Raw genomic sequence first — 20,940 nt, 5'->3', positions numbered from 1 at the left:
GCTCTGGCAATGCTTTCCCAGTGGTCTCTCCAGCAGTTAGTTACACACAGTGTTGCTGCCTAGGCCAGGTAGTGGAGGCCAGGCTGCAAGGAGAGGTTGGCTAACAGACTTTTGCCAGGTGTGAAATGTGACTCAAAGTCAAGAGTCAAGTATTTCCCAGCAAGGAACCAAGTCAACAGGAAAGAGATAGCCACACCTGGAGCTTCCTGGCTCCTGGCAGGGGAAACAGGTGGGTTCCATGGTTCCTAAGGACTTGTCTTCTGGGGGTCTGGTCACTAAAAGGACCAGACCCTGCAGAAATGGTACATTTGGCTGCAGGAAGCTTTGGTACAGAGAGAAAAGACCCTTCCTTCCAGAGGAACTGGCTCCAGAGCACGCCTGGAAGATGTACTCCCCAGAGCAGGCACCTTTTTGTTGTTGGGTGACCAAGGCCATGTCACATCCTTTCCTTCTTTGGACCCCACCAGACCAAATAAGGGAGAAATTTCCTTACTCTCTTAAATTCTTTTATTTTTTGCCTTTGGTCTTTTTGAGACAGGGTCTCTCTGTTGCCCCAGCTGGCTGAGTTTGGGCTCAAACTCGCTATTGACCAGGCTAGCCTTGAACTCACAGAGATCCGCCTGCCTCTGCCTCCCAAGTTCTGGGACTAAAGGTGTGTGCCACCATGCCCAGCTTTAAATTCTTTTTTTTTAAAAAAATTATTATTTTTATGTGCATGACTGTATTGCTTGCATATATGTAAGTGTACCCATGTCATGTAATACCTGCAGAAGTCAGAAAATGATGTTAGAACTGGAGTTACGGACAGTTGTTAGCTGCTATATGGGTGCTGGGAATTGAACCTGGGTCCTCTGGAAGAGCAGTCAGTGCTGTTAACCATTGAGCCATCTCTTCATTCCCTACCCACTTAAGTTTTTTATAAAATTATTTTAATTTTATAAAAATTAAATTTATGAGTGTATTGCCTTCATGTATGTAAGTGCACCCATGTCCTGTAATGCCTGCAGAGGTTGGAAGATGGCATCGGATTCCCTGGAACTGGAGTTACAGACAATTGTTAGCTGCATTGTGGGTGCTGAGATTCGAACCTGGGTCTTCTGCAAGAATAGCCAATGCTCCTGACTGCTGAGCCATCTCTCCAGCCCCCACCCTCCTAAATTCTTAAGGAGATGCCCACTGACTCGACTCAGTTTCCATTGTGTTTCCCTTGAAACAGTGAATACCGGAGTTGGAGGATGCTGCCCACAGGGCTGCTACTTGAGACTGATGCCGTCCCTGACAGGGGCTTGGGCTGAAGTGGCTGAAGTTCTGGTGATAGGGTTGGTCAATCCTTTGAGTGCGTGAGAGACTCAGGTGCCTCCTGCATATTTGTTGCCACGCAGTGCAGTAGAGTCTTGTCATCCAAGGTTGCCAACTCTCCTCTTGGTCTGCCTGGAGCCTTTCACCCTCTTTGGGTTCCCCAGTAACCTAGGCAACAACATCGGCCTTGGACAATCCCTCTGTGCTTATCTCTGTACAGCACGTAAGAAGGGCCAGAAGAGAGGGCAGCGCAGGCCTTGCTTTCTGAAATCTCAGTCTTGTGAAGGCCAAGTCCAGTTAGAAGCAACCTGCAGGCTAGGCGGGAAAGCAGGACCTTTTTAGAGGAATCGGCAAGAAAACAACTCCGGCCCAGCATGAGCCAGGTTAGAGGTGAGCAGCTGGACCCTCAGGCTGCAGCGGGAACTGGAGCTGACAGGGTGTCAGTTGGAGAGCTCCGTGGTTCCCCACCTGAGAGCAGGTGAGGACTTGAAACTGGCATTTTGCTGTCCGTGGTGCTGAAAGTTCCAGGCCTGTGCACCGACCTCATTCCTGTAACTATTGCTTTTGGCTCCCACTTTCCTACCATCCCCTGCCTTCCCTCTCCTCTTTCTGTCTTCTTTATAGATAGTCAATGACAAAATGCCCCAGAACACAATCTCACTGACTCTTTCTCCCATGTCCAACCTGCTTCCTGAATTCTTTCCCTATAACTAGCACCAAAAAATGGCTCATCACAGTCCCTGCCTCCCATGGTCCCTCTTTTACCAGTCAGGATGTCAGAAATAGAGGGTTAACAATCTAGGAAGCATTTGTAAGTAATTTAAGGATTCTTGGAATTTTCAGAATGGCTTTGGGGCAAAGTGGCATTTAGTAAAATGGAAAGACCCATTTAACAGAAAATCTATTCACCTGAGATGCCAACAATACCACTGGAAATCAATGGAAATGACTTTTTCTGAGAGGTAAAAGGGAGCAGACTTAACCATGGTCACCTAATCATCCATAATCATTCATAGGCATCTACATAGGTAAATGATAGGCCCCATCTCCTAGGTTTCTGAACCACCTCAGGTAAGTCCCTGAGCAAGGAACTATCGGCAAAGTGTTGGCACCTGAAAAGCAAAGAGCCTGTTGCTTCAACAGTCCAGTGCCACTCTGGGGATCTGTGCCCACAGCATCTAGACCCTAATGCCCCGGGCAGGACAGATTGCACACCATCAGCATCGATCCTCATCAGGGGGCATCTGTGTTGCTGTGGTAACAAGCACCCACCTGGCTGCATCCAGCCCCAAAGTCCTGGCCTGGCCACCTGCCCTCAGTCTTTTTGTACCCATCCTCCTGTGGCTTTGGGGGAGGAGGAGCAGGGTTTCTCCACTCTCCTGTCTAAGGCTGTGCCTGAGGGCTTGGTGCCCTCATTAGCTGCAGCAGACAGCTCCCTCAAAGCGCAGGTATATCTGTCTTCTAGTCCTCTGGTACTGAGTATTTGTAGGCAGAAATTCATCCCCAGACAGTGCTGGGTCCCCAGAGGGAAGCCCTTCTTGCCCTCACATCCCGCATCTCAGATTCTGCTTTTCAAGGTTTAGTAGAACTAAGTTCAGTGCATCCCACATGCACTCAAATTATTGCTCCTGAGGGGTACTCAGTGACCCCATCATGGACTCTGCATATGTGTTTATCTCCAAGGAGCTCAGGTCCAGTATCCAAGAAAAGGACTGTATTCAAAGAGACAGAACCCACAGTAAATCCTGGCAAATGCTTGAAAATAGATTTTTGTTTTTCAAACTACTGCTTGTGGGACAATAGTGGACTGTGAAATCAATTTTGTGGGTCATGACTAGCATTTGTATATGAAATGAATAGAATACTAACTTTAGACAAGAATAGAAAACATTATAACTGTGGTCAAAATACATTTGCTTTGTGAAACTGGATCCAGGCATATGTGTGCATTAGATGATACAAGAATGCGTGTTAATGGAGGGCAGGAAAAGATGAGGTATTAAGTTTCAAAAAATGAGAATTTTTAGAGGAGGTACTTAGGAAAATAAGAGGTGGCTTCAGATCTGGGGTGTTGGGAAGGCACCATGGAGTAGGTGGCATAGCACATGCTGGTTTAAAGGTGGGCAGAGTTTGTCTGTGAGGAGCAAATGGGAGAAGAGTGCCTCAGGGCTGGATAAGCACAGATCCAAGCATGTGCTGGACCTCTTAGAGCAAATGTCACTGTGTATGGGTGCCGGCCAGTCACACAGTCCATTCTGAAAATTGGACTTCATTCTTGAGCATCATAAAGAACCACTTATTGATGGCTTTTAAGCAGGTAGGCATTTATCTGATGAGCAGGACCACCTTCCTCAGCAACAGTGAAGGAGGCATTACCTAAACATGCCAGGTCAGGGGTGTCCCCGAATAAAGTAGCAGAGGGGTCTTGGGAGGGTAGGTCTTTCTGCAGGGTGCATAGTCTCTTTACAATGGAGGCTGAGACCCGAAGAGGTGCCCAGGTCACTCTCTGAGGGTCACAGTTCTCATGAGGCACCCTTGGTTGACTCAGGCAGGATCTTGACAGAGATGGGTCTCACCCTGGTGGTGCTGGAGGCAAAGTTTTTCAGATCTATGAAGAGTCTGAAAAAAATCTATGAAGTCAGAGGACCAAATTAAAGATTAATTATGGTAATAGAATCCCCCGCATTGTTTTTGCTCTTCAATGAGTGCTCCTTAATAATCCCATTGCTTTTAACTCACTGCCAGCACAACGGAAGTGGGTTTTTAACTAACTTAATGTTTTTCAGAACTCACTGCTTCCAAAAACAATCTAAACTTTTCCCTCCAGCCCTGTGGCTTTGTGCTCTGAGCTATTTATTTTAATTAGCTTTATATTGTATATCTAACATAAGCCAAAAAGAAAGCCCACAAACAGATGCCCATTAGCCAGAGAGAGCAGAGCCAGGGTACAAATCACTCCCAAACAATGGATCATTCAGAATCGTAATCAAGGAGGAGGTGAGCTCCATGCAAACAATGTGATGTAGAGCAGAGGCAGGCGTAGGGCTTTGGGGGATCTTAGGGAGGAGGCGTCCCTCCTTCCTAGGGTGTGCAGGGGTGGGATATCTGGAGGGGAGGCTTTGGAATTAGGTCTCCACAGTCAGAGCTCTGGTTGAATGCTGGATGTGGGCATTTTCAGCCTTCATGTTTTTGCCCTTGATAAAGCCCAAGCTTTTGTACGTTGAACACTGCTGCTCCAAAATGTCCTATTATACATCACGCTCAATTTTACTGTGGATGCCGATTCTCAACACATATACATCACGTAATGGCCTGCCAAGCAGTTATAGCCCCAAGGCAGGAGAACAGCCCTGCATCCCCCCACTTTCCTCATTCCTGTTTACAACAACCTAGTAGTCTAGAGGTCAAAAGCACAAAACCCAAAGCCTGACCTTTTGTTTGAGTCTTGTCACCCTTGTACCCTCACCTCTCTCTGTGCCTGCTTTCTTCTCCATAGAAAGAGGACCAGTACCTACTAAATAGGGTTGTCACAAGAACTGAGTGGCAAATGTATCTTGTCCATTAGATGCAGTTAGAAAAGCACCTGGGCAGGCAGGCACACACTGCATAAATGAAGCTATTGTTCAAATGCAAGAGCTGATACTGAAGAGTGTGGAGTGCACAGGAGAAATGATCAATGCAGGGACGGAAATGATTTGTTGTGCTAAAAGCAGCCAATCTTCAGCCACAACTCAGGACTCACAATTGGGATCAGTTTTGTAGCAAAGGAACAAGTGAAAGAAGGTACACAAAGAGCCAGTCAAAGATTGTGTCTGAAATAGGTTTTAGCAAGCTTTCAGCCACTGTGTAAGACAAAGCCTTTTGTGCAGTTCTCATGTAAATGACTTCCCTGGAAGCTTTCAGGTGCGCATTGTGTTTCCAGGTCCTGGAGATTAAGGAGTGTGGACCTCACCCTGCAGGTACCAGGGAGGGGAGGGTTCTTGAGGAGGGAGAGTCACCTGACTCTTGGTGGTTGGCGTCTTCTGTAGGGAATGCCTACCGAGAATGCTTGGACAACGGGACATGGGCTTCAAGGATCAACTACTCACAATGTGAGCCCATTTTGGATGATAAGGTGAGTGACCCTACCTTTCCCCCACCCAGGTCCTTATATGCTGGTAGGACTCTGGTTGAGCATGAAGGATCTCAAGGGTAGCAGGACCTGTTTTCTGCATCCCCTGGCCTCCAGTGCCCACAGAGTCACACCTCCAGGAGAGCTTGAGCTGGTGGCTTGGAACACAGCAAAGGCCCAACCATGTAGCCAGTGCTCCCCAATGTCTAACGGGCTGTGTGGCCAGTTTTTTTCTCTCTCCTCTGAGCCTCAGTTTCCATATCTGATATTCTCTGATTCAGTGGAGAAAGTACATCCCCACCAGGACTGTCCATGCAGGAAGCTGGGGTCTGCTGGCTCTCCATTCTTGCAGTGGCTCTCTGGAATGGATTTGATACTGCCAAAGATCTGACCTCCCCTGCCATTAGTTGTAGTGTTGGGTATCAAATTCAGGACCTTATACATGCTGGACAAACACTCTACCATTGAGCTAGACTCCAATGAGCTGTATTTCACTCCTGACTAAAAATCCCGTGTCCTGATTCCTCTCTCCTCATTCACCCAAGGAAGTCCTCGGTTGGTTTTCAAATGAAGTCCAAGTGCAGAAGCAAGAACATTTGCCTACTCTAAGAGGGTGGTGCCACAGAATATGAGCCCAAGTGTTCCATAAGGAGACCTAGAGAAGCAGGAAGGATGGTCATAAAGTCTGGAGAGAGAGAAGCTCTCACTAGCCCTCTGTCCTTCCCTCTATTCTTACAGCCCCTCTGACAGTTATGACCCAGCATGGAGGTGAGGTGGGGCATGGGCCACCCTGGAAGGAAGAGGGTATATTTTAATCACTAACTGCTTAGAATTGCCAGTGCTTGGTGATAACGCAAAGTGGACTGACTGGCTTTTATTCCATCTGAGTAGTAAACGTTCTGCAGTGTACACCCTCGTTGCTGTGCTGAGACCCAATCCCATCCTCCCCTCTGGAACTCTCATAGGTCACTGCTTCTAAAGCAGGAGGACAGGTGGGCCCCATTTACAGATGCCAAAGTTAAGGGTAGCTCACACTGTTAGTCTATCAGCTGGAGTTTAAGCATAGACCAAGCCCAGGGAGGGGTTGGAGGTTTTAATCTGTCTATATTTCTGGGATATCTCAGAGTAGACCATATCCAAATGTGTGTGTTAGGATGTCTAACCTCAACCTGTACACAAGTGTACATGGGTGTGTGCATGTGCAGGCATGTGTGTATGTATGAGTGTGTTAAGTGTGTGTGGCCGGGGATTGAAACCAGGGCCTTTTATGTGCTAGACAAGTCCTCAACCACCTCTATATTCCTACCTCTCATTTTATTTTATTTTGAGACACTAAGTTGCTCAGGTAGGCCTCAAACTTGTGATCTTCTTGTCTGGGTAGCTACCTGGCAGGACAGAAGCCACCAGGCCAACAGGTGCAAGATCTAGACGCCTACAGGCTGGGGACACTTGGAACCCCTTTTGTCCCAAGATCAGGACACAAGGACAGAAATGACTAGAGTACCCAGCTCTGCTCCCTCCCACACAGCCGTGCCTCTGTCTGCCTGTGTCTGTCTGTCTATCCAGCAGAGGAAGTATGACCTACATTACCGCATCGCCCTGGTTGTCAACTACCTGGGCCACTGTGTTTCAGTGGTGGCTCTGGTGGCAGCCTTCCTGCTTTTCCTGGCTCTGCGGTGAGTCCATCTCCACTCTTTCTCCTCAGCTTCGTCTCTCCCAGGTACTGTCTCTTCCGCTCTGGGGCTGAGAGCAGGGGACTGAGAAGGGTTGGGTCAAGGGTTGGGCGGCATGATCACCAGTCAGTCTGAAGGATGCAAAACAGGCCTAACTGTGGCCACCAGGGGAACTGGGCTCTGGTCAGCCCCACCCTTGTTTCAGGCCAAGTCTTTCACAGCTGATCCTTGACCCTAGCCCAAGCCCTTGCTGAACCTGGCTGACCCTGATCTGGCCCTCCACAGGAGTATTCGCTGCCTGCGGAACGTGATCCACTGGAACCTCATTGCCACCTTCATCCTGAGAAATGTCATGTGGTTTCTGCTGCAGCTCATTGACCATGAAGTGCACGAGAGCAACGAGGTCACTCCTTGGGGATTCCCACCTCACTGCCCGACACTTGACCCCTCCATCCTGTGTAGTGGCCCACGCCAGGCCAGGCCTTGGGGGCTTCACGCAGCAAACACCAGACTATTACCCCATTCCCTGTTCACCTTGCAAATCCAATTCCCTTAGCAGAAAAGAGGCTGGAACTAACTTCTGAGCTTTCTCTTGCTTACTCTCAATGTGAGACTGGAGGAATTGGTTCCCCTTCCCCATACATGGACATCGAGGCTCAGAGATGTGAAAGTCACATGCTGGCATGGTGCCTCCCCGCTGTGACCCCACTGTTAGGCATCCACTCTGGATTTGTGTCAACTGCTACAGCATGATGTCCAAGCCATTGTAGAACTGCAGACTGTAACAAGGCCAACCCCACTCTCTGGCACACCTCACAGTTCTCAGTGCATTTTCTTTGACTGTCCTGACACTGAACACATGCCCAGACTGGTTTGACCCTTAACTTGGCCCCACCTGAGCTCTGTCTCAGAGCCAGGGCAGTGCCAATGAGGTATCAGATTAGGTGCCTTCCAGTCCCAATCTTGGCACTTATAAGCCAGAACTTGACCTGGGAAAAAGATGGAGCTAGTAGTTGTGGATCCTTATCCTCTTGCCTCATCAGGACTTTATAAAATGGAGACAGCAGCTATGTGGGCCTAGGATCGGGGCTAAGCCATGGGGTAGCTGGCAGCTCAGCAGAGCAGTAGCACCTAGGGGCCAGATAGCAAGGCCTTGCAGGGAAGAGGTAGGCTGCCACGGCTCCTCTCACCCAGATGGCTTGTGCCCCCACTGCTGCCTCCGCATTCTCTGCATCCTAGCCTTGACTCTGACAGAGTGCTGGGAAAGAGCCACAGATGTGGAGGCCAGTGGCCTGGACCCTGACTCAGAGCGGCCCACTGTGTGACTCTGGGCAGGCGCCTATCCTCCCAGCATTCCACAAAATGTGCTTGGAAGGAAGGGTCTCCTCACTCAGAGGAACCGACATGGATCCTGCTCTGCTGGGAAGCGACACAACATCCATCTTGAACACAGCCATCACGGATGTCTGTGTGCCTTCCTTTCCTCCCGACACCAGTAAGGTGGGGTAGTTACCACAAGGCCAGAGGCCCCAGAGCTAGTAAGACCCTATAGAGCTAGCACCAGCTACTCCACATCCTAGTTCCCCAAGCTGGGAGCTCAGAGAGCCCCTCCATGGTCACAGCCCACCCCACCCTCCTTGTCTTGCTTTGCTCACTGGTTTTTGCTTCTTCCAAGTTAAAGGCCTGCCCAGGCTACAGAGTTCAGAGCCAGCCTGGATAATTTAGGGAGATGCTGTCTCAAAATATATTTAATATTTTTTAAAGGCTAAGGTTTTTAGCCTCAGTCGTAGAACCTCAGTAGTAGAACGCTTACCTAGGGTGCATGTGACCCTCGGTTTCATCCCCTACAGCAAGATATAAACACAGACTGAGAAGACTGGAGAGAAGAGGAGGAAGTAAGGGGCACCGGGAAGAAGGGTCTCTTACTTGGTCCCCCAGAGTGAGGCTAGGCAAGGTGAACTAGTCCACCAGGAGTCAGTGCTGTTTGGTGCCAGGCCCAAGAGCCTCAGGTGGAAGACCCTGAGCCTCCCTATGGGATGTGGGACCTGCTCTGCCACAACCCCCAGGAGCATCTGACCACCTCTGCCTCACTTGCAGGTCTGGTGCCGCTGCATCACAACCATCTTCAACTACTTTGTGGTCACCAACTTCTTTTGGATGTTTGTGGAAGGCTGCTATCTGCACACAGCCATCGTCATGACCTACTCCACCGAGCGCCTGCGCAAGTGGCTCTTCCTCTTCATTGGCTGGTGTGAGGGTCCCAGGGCAGCAGGGCCTCCTTGGGGAGGGGTGCTACTGATGAGATCATCTCCCTCCATCTTGAAGCCAAGGACTGGTGCCCGGCCTGCCTATCGCCCCCATACAGCCCTGCTCAACACCCCAGCTCAGTCCTGCCTATCACCCCAGCACAGGGTTGCCTACCACCTCTGTGCAACCCTATGCAGCACCCCAGCACAGCCCTGCCTAGAGCCCTAGCTCAGCCTTGCCCAGCACTCCTGCACACTCAGGATGTAGCTGCTTCCTCCTGTTGAGAAGAATCCAAAAATCCTTCAAAGGCTTTTCCACAGGGTCCTCTTCCTCCTCCTCCTGCCCAAGATGACTTGCCCAAAGAGCCTGTCTCTGGTTTCAAAAGATAAACAGGCTGGCTCTACTTATCCATCATACCCCTGCTTGGAGAGAGTGGATGAAAGTTGGGGCAGGGGTTGGGACAGGGCACCAGAGACCAAAACCATGATCCCAAGCCCTGTGGTTCCCTGCCTTGAATCCTATAGGAGGGGTCTTTGTGCATCTGTCTGTCCCCTGCAGCCCATGTCTGTCCTTTCAGGCATCCCCTGCCCCATCATCATGGCCTGGGCAGTTGGCAAACTCTACTATGAGAATGAACAGTAAGTGGGACAGGACAGCCATGGGGGTTGTGAATCAAGACAGGCCAACCTTGGCCCTGGCCAAGCCCTGGGGTAGAATTCTAGCCATGCCCTGTTGAGCCATACTGCCAATCTTAAAGTGTGTTTTCTTTAGTGGCCACATACATGGCTTTGTTGGCCTTTGGACCACCTTCCTCCTCCTGGTTGGGTGTGGCAGACATGGCTAAATTCTCTATGCTTCCATCCTGATGGTATCCACAGCCATACCAATGAGCGTTTAATGGATTCTACCAAGAACTTGTTTTCTGACGTCCCAATATCTGCATGAGTGTAGTGTTCCTCTTTAGTCCTCCCTGCTCCAGAGACTGGTATACTGAGCCATGGCCCAGGTGACAGAAGCTTCCTATGGTATCACAGGGGTAGGAGGAGACAAGTGGAATTTAGGGGGTGGAGCTAGAATGGGGTAGCCTTTAAGGAGCTCAGCATTAGAAAAAGCAGAAGCTGCCTAGGAAGTAGAGGGCTGCCTTGGGTAGTGAGCTTCCTGTCAAAGAGGGTGTTCAAATAGAGACCAGAAATATGGGCCCTCTGAGATGGCTGTCTGAGGCCAGCATGCACTGGATGACTCCGAGTCTCTACAGGACACAGTGGGGTGGGTGGGCTCTCCCTGAAGTCCAGTACTTTCTGGCAGAACAAGGGAGATCTGGCCCAGCCCTTCCCCTGAGTCCTAAAGCATTTTCTACAGTTAGCAAGACTGGCCAGGTAGCTGGTTGCCTTTGCTGGGTGTAGGCAGCTCAGCTCAGATTATAGACCAGGCTGAGGGGTGGGGGAGGCTGCAAGGCCAAACTGACTGCTTTGTGCCATCAGTGTCTGGTACAGTGCAGAAGGGCTAGCGAGGGGGAGTTTAGCTCTCCCAGGGTTCCTGTGCCTGCCTCATGACCAGCCTTACCTCCCACCTCTGCAATCTGCGAGAGGACCGAGGCAGCCCTCAGGCTGTCCATGGAAAGACCAACCCTACCAGGTAAAACAAAAGAGGGGCAGAGCCTGGCTAGAGTAGTGTGCAGAGTTGAGGCTGTCTACCAAAGCTTTCCCTGGAGGCTGGTACTCAGGAGGAGTCAAACCAGAGGAGCCTGGCTCCAAGTTGAAAGTGGCCCCCACTCCCTGGGCACACCCCACTAGGCCACCTCAGCTGCTCTGTCTTTGCAGGTGCTGGTTTGGCAAGGAGCCTGGCGACTTAGTGGACTACATCTACCAAGGCCCTATCATCCTTGTGCTCCTGGTGGGTTCTCTGAGGACTGGGATGGAGCTGGGGCACTGGGAGGGCGGTTAGCAGAGGGTGCCCCCCCCAGACAGAGACACTGGCAAAAACCTGTGCCCTGTATGAGCAAGGAGCCTGGCGACTTAGTGGACTACATCTACCAAGGCCCTATCATCCTTGTGCTCCTGGTGGGTTCTCTGAGGACTGGGATGGAGCTGGGGCACTGGGAGGGCGGTTAGCAGAGGGTGCCCCCCCCCAGACAGAGACACTGGCAAAAACCTGTGCCCTGTATGAGGCACCCAGCTTCCATCTCCACAAACTCTCCCATTGGACCTGTCTGGCATAGACTGCACACTGCTCTGGACTTTGTTGCTTTCGCTGGAAGGAAAAATGGTTTGACTGGTGGATTCTAATGCCTTCTCTGGTCATGCGTCCCTTTGTCAGGTACAGTGCAGAGACACTGTGGTAGCCAAGCACCTGGCAAAAAGAGCAAGGTGTGCCAGCCTCTGTCTCACCTAGACTGCAGTTCCTCTGCCCCCAGGGAACCCCCTCTGGGCCCCCCTACCCACTGCCTTCAGCCCACAGGAGCAGCAGATTCCAGAATATAGCATAATGAGCAATTGTTCCTTGGCCAGCTCCCCGCCCTTTGCCAAGCGTATTCGAATCTAAGGTATAATTGCCACCACATCTTTAATCCACAACGAGCTTTAATTAAGACAGAGTTTAACTAGAGGCTTCATTCTGAAAAAAAAAAGGGAGCCCATTATATATCATACATTAAACACACACACACACACACACAGCCCCATAAGAAATTGGCATTTACATAAGATTTATTTCAGGCTTGGTAATTTCAGGTTCCTGTGTGTACCAGCTCCCCTAAAGAGCCACAGAGCCTTCTGGAAAACTCAGAGTATGCCTTCTTCTCGCACACAGCAGGTGCCTAATGGTGCCTACCTTTGTCTACCATGGCAAAAATTACTGTTTATCTCTTCCATTTCCTGGCTCCAATCCTTCCTGTGACTGCTGTATTTACTGGACCACATCTTCGGAGTATCCTTGGTGACTAGGTGCCAAGGGTGACTAGGAAGGTTTTTCACCCACCTTCAGGACTCAGTTCACTTCAGAGGCAGAAGCTGGGCCCTGTCAGCAGTGAGTGAGGGAAGGATTGTCCTTGGGTTGCAGTGAGTCACTCACCCCTTTATGTGAATGAAAACCTCCCAGCCAGCTGCCATGAATTTATCCTGAAGGACTGGGGCTTTTGATCAGCTTGGGACTCAGCCAAGGAAGGCTGGCCTGGACAGTAACTAATGGCTTTGGGATGAGCCCCTGCCTAAGGCTGTTGTCCAGGTAGTGAGGAAACAATAGAGAAAGGGGGGATTTGGGGCCTGGGTGTTGAGCCCTAGCTCCCTGCCTCCCCGGTATGCCCCCTGCACAGACTCCACACCCCCCTCCCTTTGGAGTCAGCTATTTGTACTAGCAAGGGCTTCCAGGTTCCAAGCTGAGCCCTCCTACAAGCTTTGTCCTGTCACTTCCAATCCTCACATCCTTTACTACACAGCAAAGATGACACTCCGTATTGTACAGATGTACAGACTGAGCTCAAGGCCAGCCACATCATAGCTGGTAGAGCTGAGGCCTGGGGGCAGGCTTCCTGCCTTACCACTCATACATCACCTGCCTGCTGTCTGTGCTTTCCCTGCTTCCCCTGCCTCTCCTTTGCTAGTGGCTCATCACTACTATTCTGCCAAGAGATACTCACTTCCAGATTCTGTGAAGGGAATCAGGTGGTAGAGTTTATGGGAAGCCTGACTTCTCTTTAATGATTATCATGAAGAGGGATTTGGCATTCATTATACCAGACAGGCACATGGCTTCATGCCACCATGATTATCATCCTATGTCAATCCTCAAGGCAAGCTCTGTGGTTACACCTATAGGGCAGATGAGAAAACTGAAGCTCAAAGAGTCCAGCAACTTGCCTAAGGCCATCCATGAAAATGCAGCTTAAGCAGTGGGAGTTTGAGCCTGGAGACTTGAAGCCAAGAGTTCACTGGAGGTGGTCACAGGACCCATAGCAGGAGATGGGAGCAGAAACTAGGGAAGGGAGCAAACCAGGTCAGGGCTACCATCAGGACATGCCTAGGTCTCTGTGTGGCACCTCTGAACTGTACACAAAGGTAGACATTGCCTCAAAAGTAGGGAGGCTGGCCTATCTATCTGCCCTGGAGGTTGCCTCAGGACCGTTAACTCTCCATTTTCTTTTTTAAAAATTTTATTTATTATTTTTGTTTTATGTGTATGCATGTATTGGCTGCATGTAGGTAAGTACACCTGTGTCATGCAATGCTGAGCTCAGAAGAGGCTATCAGATCCCCTGGGACTGGAGTTATGGACAGTTGTTAGCTACCATGTAGGTGCTGGGATTCGAACCTGGGTCTTCTGCAAGAACAACCAGTGTTCTTAACTGCTGAGCCAGCCCTGTAACTCTCCATTTTCAATCTGCCCTGTTGTCACTCTGAGCTTGTCCCAGGACACCAGAGAAGCCTCAGGCTAGGCGCTGTGCCCTGTAGGCCCAATGGACAAAGGATAGCTGTCTACAGCATGTGGCACATCATGTCTGACTGACTAATGCTGGGTTCTGCAGCTCACGGATGGTGATTTCTCCTTCTGCATCCCTCCCTGAAATACCCACAGCATCCCTGCAGCATCCGCATGGCCTCTGGTAGCACCCGTTCTTAATGCAGATGCCCAGGCCCCAGGCTGCCCCAGCCACCTGCATGTGTAACAGCATCCAGGGGCCTTAACTGTGCACATCTGGTGTCCCGAGTATAATCCCAGGTCTGCACAGCTGCTAGGTAGGGAAATGTGTTACCTAAGACTTCTCCATGGGAAGCTTCTGAAACTCACCCATTCTAGGATCTGGTAGTTTCCTTCTGTTTGGCAATGTGGCAGGGGGCATGGGGTGGTAGTGGTGGTAGAAGGCTGCTGAAACCAGCTGACCCCTCTCTGTGGCTTGACAAGGCAAGCAGCCTTCTGCACCTCAGTGCGTCTATCTGTAAAGCAGGGTTGGTGGTCGTACCTGCCTGTAAAATAGGTTGTGGCTTGGGGAATAAGTATGTGGTGCTATGTACTATACCTGGAACCATGTGAATGCTGGGTCTGTGTTGGTGGGCTTTAGGCATGAGTAGGCTTCCCCAAGCCCATCTTAGCACAGGACAGTAGAGACTGAAGTACCCCAGTTCCCCAATCAGAAGATTACACAATGACCTGATGCCTACTACCAGCTGCATGGTTCAGGCCTTTGCCAGCCCTGGCACCCACTCTACAGAGAAGCAGGTGGAATGCAAGTGTCCACAAGGGATGTCTGGAGAGATGAGACTTCTTAGGGGGCTTCTTCAGGGGGCTAACCTCACCCCTACTCCTCCAGCAGTCTCAGAATCTAGCCACATGGGCCCCTCTAAAAACATTCTGGGTTGGGTAGGAGGGCCCTGCAAGGGGTTTGTTGCAGAAGAAGGTAGATTTTCCTATATGGCTTTCACTTCCCTCCTTGGGCCCATCTTGACTCCCACAATAGCAGTATCTCTGCAGCCACACTGGCCACTATTACGGTCTGGTTCCTCCACTCAAGACCTTTCTCTCCTGGTCTGGTCTATGTCTAAAAGCTTCCTCACCTTCACAGTTGTCTTATCACCTGTTTTCAGATTTCAGGGCCATTGTCCAGCCCTGTCTGAGCCACTAGGAAAAAATGCATTCTCTCACCAGCCCCAACTGCCATAGCCCTCTGTGCACTGGGCCTGTATCTGCCTGCCCATGTCCTCTTCACTGGTACCCAAATAGCCAATGCTCACTGAAGAACTGGCATATCTTGCTTTGAGGGGGATATAAAGTAGAATCCAAAATGGAGTACTGGAGAGTTCAGTGTGGGCTGGAGTGGTCAGAGGTCTCCCTGGAGAGAGAGGAAGGTATCTGGGGTGGGGTTGGTATGGATACCATAAAGGAGAAGACTGGGAAAAAAACTTGAGGAAAGGGTAGCTTCTGGGGGCAAAACTCCAGGTTGAGGTAGCCTGCCTAGTGAAAGGAGAGGGCTAGGTCCTGTCTCCCAGGATGTTCCACATCAGCCCCTGTTTCTGTCCTGCTCAGTGTAGAGAATAGGGCCCTGTACCCAACAGTTGCTTGGTAATCACTGGGTGACTGGGTGACTGGATGGATGGAGGGAAGGTCGGATGCAGGGTAAGCCAAAGAACTGGTGGACATCTGAATGAATTGTTTTGGTGGGAGGGTGGGTGTATAAATGGATGGATGAATAAAGGATAGTCAAATAATTTGAATGAATGAATGAATGGTGGGTTGATGGATAGATGAAACATTGGATAACTGAATGAGTTGGTTGGTGAGAGGGTGGATGGATGGATAGATGTATAAAATGGTGGATAGATAATTGAATGTTTGGTGGGTAGATGGATAGATGAACATTGAGTGGATAATTGAATAAACTAATTAGCTGAGTAATGTTTAATGCAAGGAAATGTTACAGAAATTAGAATATCCTTTCATTCCAAGTCAGAAGTCAGGAAAACCCAGAAAAGATCAAGCACTCTGTGTTACACTAGGCTAGATGAGCCTTTAGAGAGAACCATGAGCAGCCTCTTGGAAGTCTTCCTCCCTGATTCTTCTGTGGGCTCACCAGGCCATATTCTCTCTCTCTCTCTCTCTCTCTCTCTCTCTCTCTCTCTCTCTCTCTCTCTGTACATGCTGATGTCCTCTATTCCCTGCTTGGGATCTATAATGTAGCTGACCCAAGCTTCACAAGTAATGAATTTTCTAGACAGAGACAGAGGGACGTGAGTATGTGTGTCCACACACATGGACCAGTACACATCTGGGCTCCTAGACTATGAACACTTTCTAAAGAAGGAGCCTCAGCAGGCCGTTGTACACTCCCATTCCTTCCTGCTGGCACTTGGCGCATGAAGAGAAATGCACACCGTGTCCACAGATAGAGAGACACGCATGGGTGCACAGGCTACTCTGAGGTAAACTCATATGCACAAGCACATGGGGCTTGCAAGCCCACAGCGGGCTGCACAGTGACATTCCACAGCCACAGGGACCAACCTACCAATTTACAGACCCTTCGCCCTTCAGAGACCAAGAGACTGGAGACCCAGGCAGCAGGAAGCTGCCTCAGGAGCAAGTAGACTATGGGAGTCAGGTGGGAGTGGCTCTGAGCTAAGGGAAAGCTCCAAATGAAGATAAATGAGGCCCTTTCCCAGAGCCTCTCGGCAGCCCATTCATCTTCCTCGCCTGTGGATGTCTGAAGGCTTGGGAGTTACTAAGTGCAGGGGTGGTGAGAGATTAATCTCTCCATCTGACCCGTGTCCCCCTCCCACCAGGGCAGAGCTAAAAAGACCTTGGACCAAACAAGAGCCAGTGACAGTTTGACCTCTAGCTAATCAGTTTGGATGCTGTAATTGAGAGAGGGGTGGGACAGAGCACTAGGGCCTTGGAGCAGGGCGGGGGAGGGGGGTGTCTCTGAGGTGTTCCCAGAAGAGTGATCGCTACTCCCATATACTGTCTTTACTCTGTACCAGGGATAGAGAGCAGGCCTGTTGGGGGTGCCCTCCTGTCCTGGCCAGGGAGGAACTGAAGTTGGGGGACTGAAGGTGCTCAGTACTGAGGCTTGTGCCTGGGATGCAGGTTTTCAGAGGTTTTGGGAGGATGGCTGTCTCAGCCCATGCCTACTACAGACCTTTTGATGTCCTCTGTCTACTTCCAGATCAATTTTGTATTTCTGTTCAACATCGTCAGGATCCTGATGACAAAATTACGAGCATCCACTGCATCTGAGACAATCCAGTACAGGTATGGGAATGCCTGGCTGCCTTGACCCTAGCAGGGGAGAAGCAAGGAGTTCAGGTCAACCCCCTGCTCCTAGGCATAGCTCTCCGAAGTCCTCATCTATGGAGCTTGAGGCCCCATCTTCCCACTGGAGTGAGGCCCTGCCTGAGGGTAGGCACAGGTCTGTCATCATCCTTTGCCCCTCTCCCCACAGGAAGGCAGTGAAGGCTACCCTCGTCCTCCTGCCCCTGCTGGGCATCACCTACATTCTCTTCTTCGTCAATCCTGGGGAGGATGACCTGTCACAGATTGTGTTCATCTATTTCAACTCCTTCCTGCAGTCCTTCCAGGTGGGCACCACAATGGCAGTGAGCTTCCAGGCCTGAATGCTCAGGGGCCAGGGTATGCCAGCACTGAAATGCAAATGCTTTCACATTCAGGACCCCATTTGGCCTCAAACATTGCCCAAGCTGCCCTGGCCCTGTCACCCCCATCCCAGGACTCAGGTGTCCCCATGCAACATTCTTGACAGGCTTAGGATGTTTAGATGGAAATCTGGTTCTAGGCCAGAGACCACACCCACTCAGAGCAGACCCTGCTGTAAGTTCATCCCTCAGCCAGGCTCAGGACTTCTGAGGGCCCACCCAGCTCTCACCCCTGGGTTCTGGGAGGTATGCCCCCAGTCATCCTGTCCCCTTCTGCCTTCCAGGCAGAGTGGCTTCTCAGCAGGTGTCTGACTGTCCTTCCTTTCTTCCAGGGTTTCTTTGTGTCTGTCTTCTACTGCTTCTTCAACGGAGAGGTAGGATGCTGGGCCCTTGGTGTGGCCTGAGTTCTTAGGGTTCTTAGACCCCACTCCCAGGTGGTTTCAGTCAAGGTTTAGGGAAAGGACTCCTACAGAGCCAGTTTAGAAAGTCACTTATGAAGGCCAGAAATAATGTCCCAGCATACAGTGCCCTCAGAGCCAGGGAGCCTAGGCAGCAAGGCCTCAAGGAAGAGAGAAGCCAGGACAGAGAGGGTAATAGGAGGAAGGTTCCAGAAAAGGATGGCAGTGGTATGTGTCCCACACAGTTCTTTATGAACTCAGCAGAAAAGAGAACAGCAGGGACAAATGAACTGGCTCAGTAGGTAAAGGTACTTGCTGTCAAGCCTGATGACCTGAGGTCAATCCCTGGGACCCACATGGTAGAAGGAGAAACCCAACTCCTGCCAGTTGTCCTTTGACCTCCACATATGCATCATGGGGCACACTCAAAAACACATACACACATAAATGTTTAAAAAAAAAAAGGAAAAGAGACCTGCACATTTCCTAGGCCCATAAGACTACCCACTCTGAGCAAGCTGGGGGTCGGGGAGGGCAATGGGTGACAGCTGGTCAGCTAAGAGGGCTCAGAATCCCCAAACAGCTGACCCAAGGGAGACACAAACCCAGTCTCTATTGAGGGCCTGCAGCAAAGTGCAGACAGCCCCAAAGCCTGTTTCCACTCACTCCAGAAGGTCACAAACGCCCTCCCGAGGCCACTTGACCTGCACCAGTAATAGGGCTATGGTGGGTATCCATGCAGGCAAGGTGTGTCTATTGAAGTTGAACCCAGAGAGAGACACCTTCAGTAGAGGGTGCCTCTGTGGGCTGGACAGTAGGGACAGCAGGAGTCACCGAAGAAAACAGAAATGAATGTTTATTTTGATCAAACCATGGGCTCGGGTCCCAGATGAGACCTGCCTTACAGAACCTTCCATTACAATACTGATAGAACAGAGCCAGTCAGGTGCAGAGATGAGAACTCCGAGCTTTGACTTGACAGTGGTAGCTAAGGTGGGGCTGCTGAGGCTGGCCAGGAGAGGTCTTTCCTGAGGAAGAAGCTAGGTCTGATGACCTCTTGGAGCAGGCCCTGGGCTGAAGGGGCTGTGGATGCCAAATTCAAGGTGGTAGACTATTACTAGGAAACTGGAACCTTCAGCAAGCCAATGGCCACTCCAGGAGAGGGACAGGGAGGATTGACCCCCAAAAGAGGCTGCAGAGCAGGCAGCAGGGTTAAGGAAAGGATCTCAGTTTGGGACCCCATCTGTTCCTTGGTGTGAGGATGACAGAATGAGGGCCATCTCAGTCTTCTTGAACAGTGCTTCAAGGGGCAGGCAGAGGCTTGGCCTGACAGATGACTGAACCTCTCCCTCCCCAAAGGTGCGCTCAGCCCTGAGAAAGCGGTGGCATCGCTGGCAGGACCATCATTCCCTTCGAGTGCCTGTGGCCCGGGCCATGTCCATCCCCACATCACCTACCAGGATCAGCTTCCACAGCATGAAGCAGACGGCTGCTGTGTGACCCCCCCCTCCATCATCCACCTGCACCTTCACCATTAAGGCAGCTTCCCCGTTCTCCAGTCTTTCCCTGGGTCCTCTTTGCTACACAGACCTTCGGGGTGCAGGAGGAGGGGAGAAACCAGCTCTCAAGCCTGGAAGGAAAGGGGATACAGCTATGAAAGGGGACTCTGAAGGACCAGGGCCCATTGCAGCCACAAGTCTCCAAACAAGAGGGAGCAGAGGGACACCGTGGGAGCCCCAGAAAGACTACTGTCTTCAAGCTCTGCTTATGGGGACCTCATTGCAGCCCCATTTACATATGAAGAAACTAAGGCCCATAAGAAGACAAGGGCCTGACCAAGTCACAAGCCGCTTGCCTGCTCATAGCACCAAAAGTCTGACTCCGCACCCTGCTTTCCCCTTCCACACGCAGCACTCTCTGCAGGTGGGGGAATCAAGAACTAATTTAGACTGTCAAGCAGAGAAGCCTCCTTCCTTTGTATCAGCGCCTCCCTAAGCTGTTCCTTCACTCCCATTCTAGTCCTCCTGCCCCTGGGGCGCCAGGAAAGATGTTCGCTTCCAGCCTCATGCCCCTCCTGGGTGTCACCTAGGCTCAGATTGGGGCCCTAGAGATGCAGTAGGCTGAGAGACAGCCAGCAGTGGGGTGGGGATCACCCAAACCAAAGTATGACTGTGGGTTGGAATGAGGCCCTGTTTCTCTTCAGACTTCATCAGCCTGTCCTACAAAAACAGCTCCCTGTGAAATCAACCAGGCATCTGTGGAGATGGCTACCTTCAAGTCAACCAGCCAGACACTGGAGGGATGGTATGGGCCAAGGATGGGGGCAGGTTATTTGCAGGGTACAGCCATGTCCTCTCTCCTTAGAGTGGCCCAAGCAGGTCTTCCTCTGATCTGTGGTAGGTTTGGCACGTTTCAAGTTCAAAGAGTCTGAAGGTCTGCCATCTGCCAGATTGATGTCTGCCCCACCCCCTCCCCCAACCTGGAGGGGGCTTGCCTGTCCCAGAGGCTGAGGTTCTGGACTGGAGAAGAAAGGGTAAACAAGGCCCCTCAGACTCTACAAGCAACAACCAGCAGAGCTTGGTTTCAGCTCACCTTTAATTTTTCTGTCCTTTAGGCAGGGGACGAGAGGAGGGAGAAGCCACCAGGCTATTGGTTTGAAGAGGGCTTTTGCCCTTGGTACCCCACAAAAATAAATCTAAAAAAGTCTCATCTTGTACATTTTTAATTTGGCATTTAATATATTTTAAAACATGCAAGGGATGTGATTTCTGGCATTTGGTAAATATTTGCATTTTAGGTAAAAACTGCCACAGCACTTTAAAACCAAAAGGAATCTAGACCCTGTGTGGCTTCTTAAAACAGTCCGCTAGATCTTCATCAGCAGGTGGTGGCTTTGTATTGCTCTCTCTTTAATTTATGCCTTCATTCCACCGTCCCTTGAGAATTTTAGAGTAATGCAATATTTTTTTAATGCAATATTTTTTATGGTTAGAAATTTTAGAAAATTTTAATTTTTATTTTATGTGTATAAATGTTTTGCCTGCATGTATGTAAGCCCACCTGTGTTGTGCAAG

At 50.5% G+C, this 20,940-nt stretch overlaps 1 protein-coding gene across 2 annotated transcripts in view; it reads left to right on the top strand.

Moving 5' to 3' along the window:
• The window catches only part of Crhr2 (corticotropin releasing hormone receptor 2), a 41,712-nt gene extending 21,140 nt beyond the window's left edge, over positions 1-20,572 (top strand). For both annotated transcript variants that reach the window (XM_017796742.2, XM_008827518.2), the window contains 10 exons: positions 5,328-5,413; positions 6,977-7,086; positions 7,369-7,486; positions 9,181-9,334; positions 9,908-9,968; positions 11,151-11,223; positions 16,982-17,067; positions 17,258-17,393; positions 17,801-17,842; positions 19,226-20,572. In XM_017796742.2, coding sequence (XP_017652231.1) covers positions 5,328-5,413; positions 6,977-7,086; positions 7,369-7,486; positions 9,181-9,334; positions 9,908-9,968; positions 11,151-11,223; positions 16,982-17,067; positions 17,258-17,393; positions 17,801-17,842; positions 19,226-19,366 — 1,007 coding nt within the window. In that variant the 3' untranslated portion in view covers positions 19,367-20,572. The remainder of the gene's footprint in view (positions 1-5,327; positions 5,414-6,976; positions 7,087-7,368; positions 7,487-9,180; positions 9,335-9,907; positions 9,969-11,150; positions 11,224-16,981; positions 17,068-17,257; positions 17,394-17,800; positions 17,843-19,225) is intronic.
• Positions 20,573-20,940: the final 368 nt, after the last annotated feature.

Source organism: Nannospalax galili, unplaced genomic scaffold (assembly GCF_000622305.1).
Source record: "Nannospalax galili isolate Female #2095 unplaced genomic scaffold, S.galili_v1.0 scaffold132, whole genome shotgun sequence".
In the NCBI taxonomy this organism is placed as follows: Eukaryota; Metazoa; Chordata; class Mammalia; order Rodentia; family Spalacidae; genus Nannospalax; species Nannospalax galili.
This window is presented reverse-complemented; position numbering and strand designations above follow the sequence as displayed.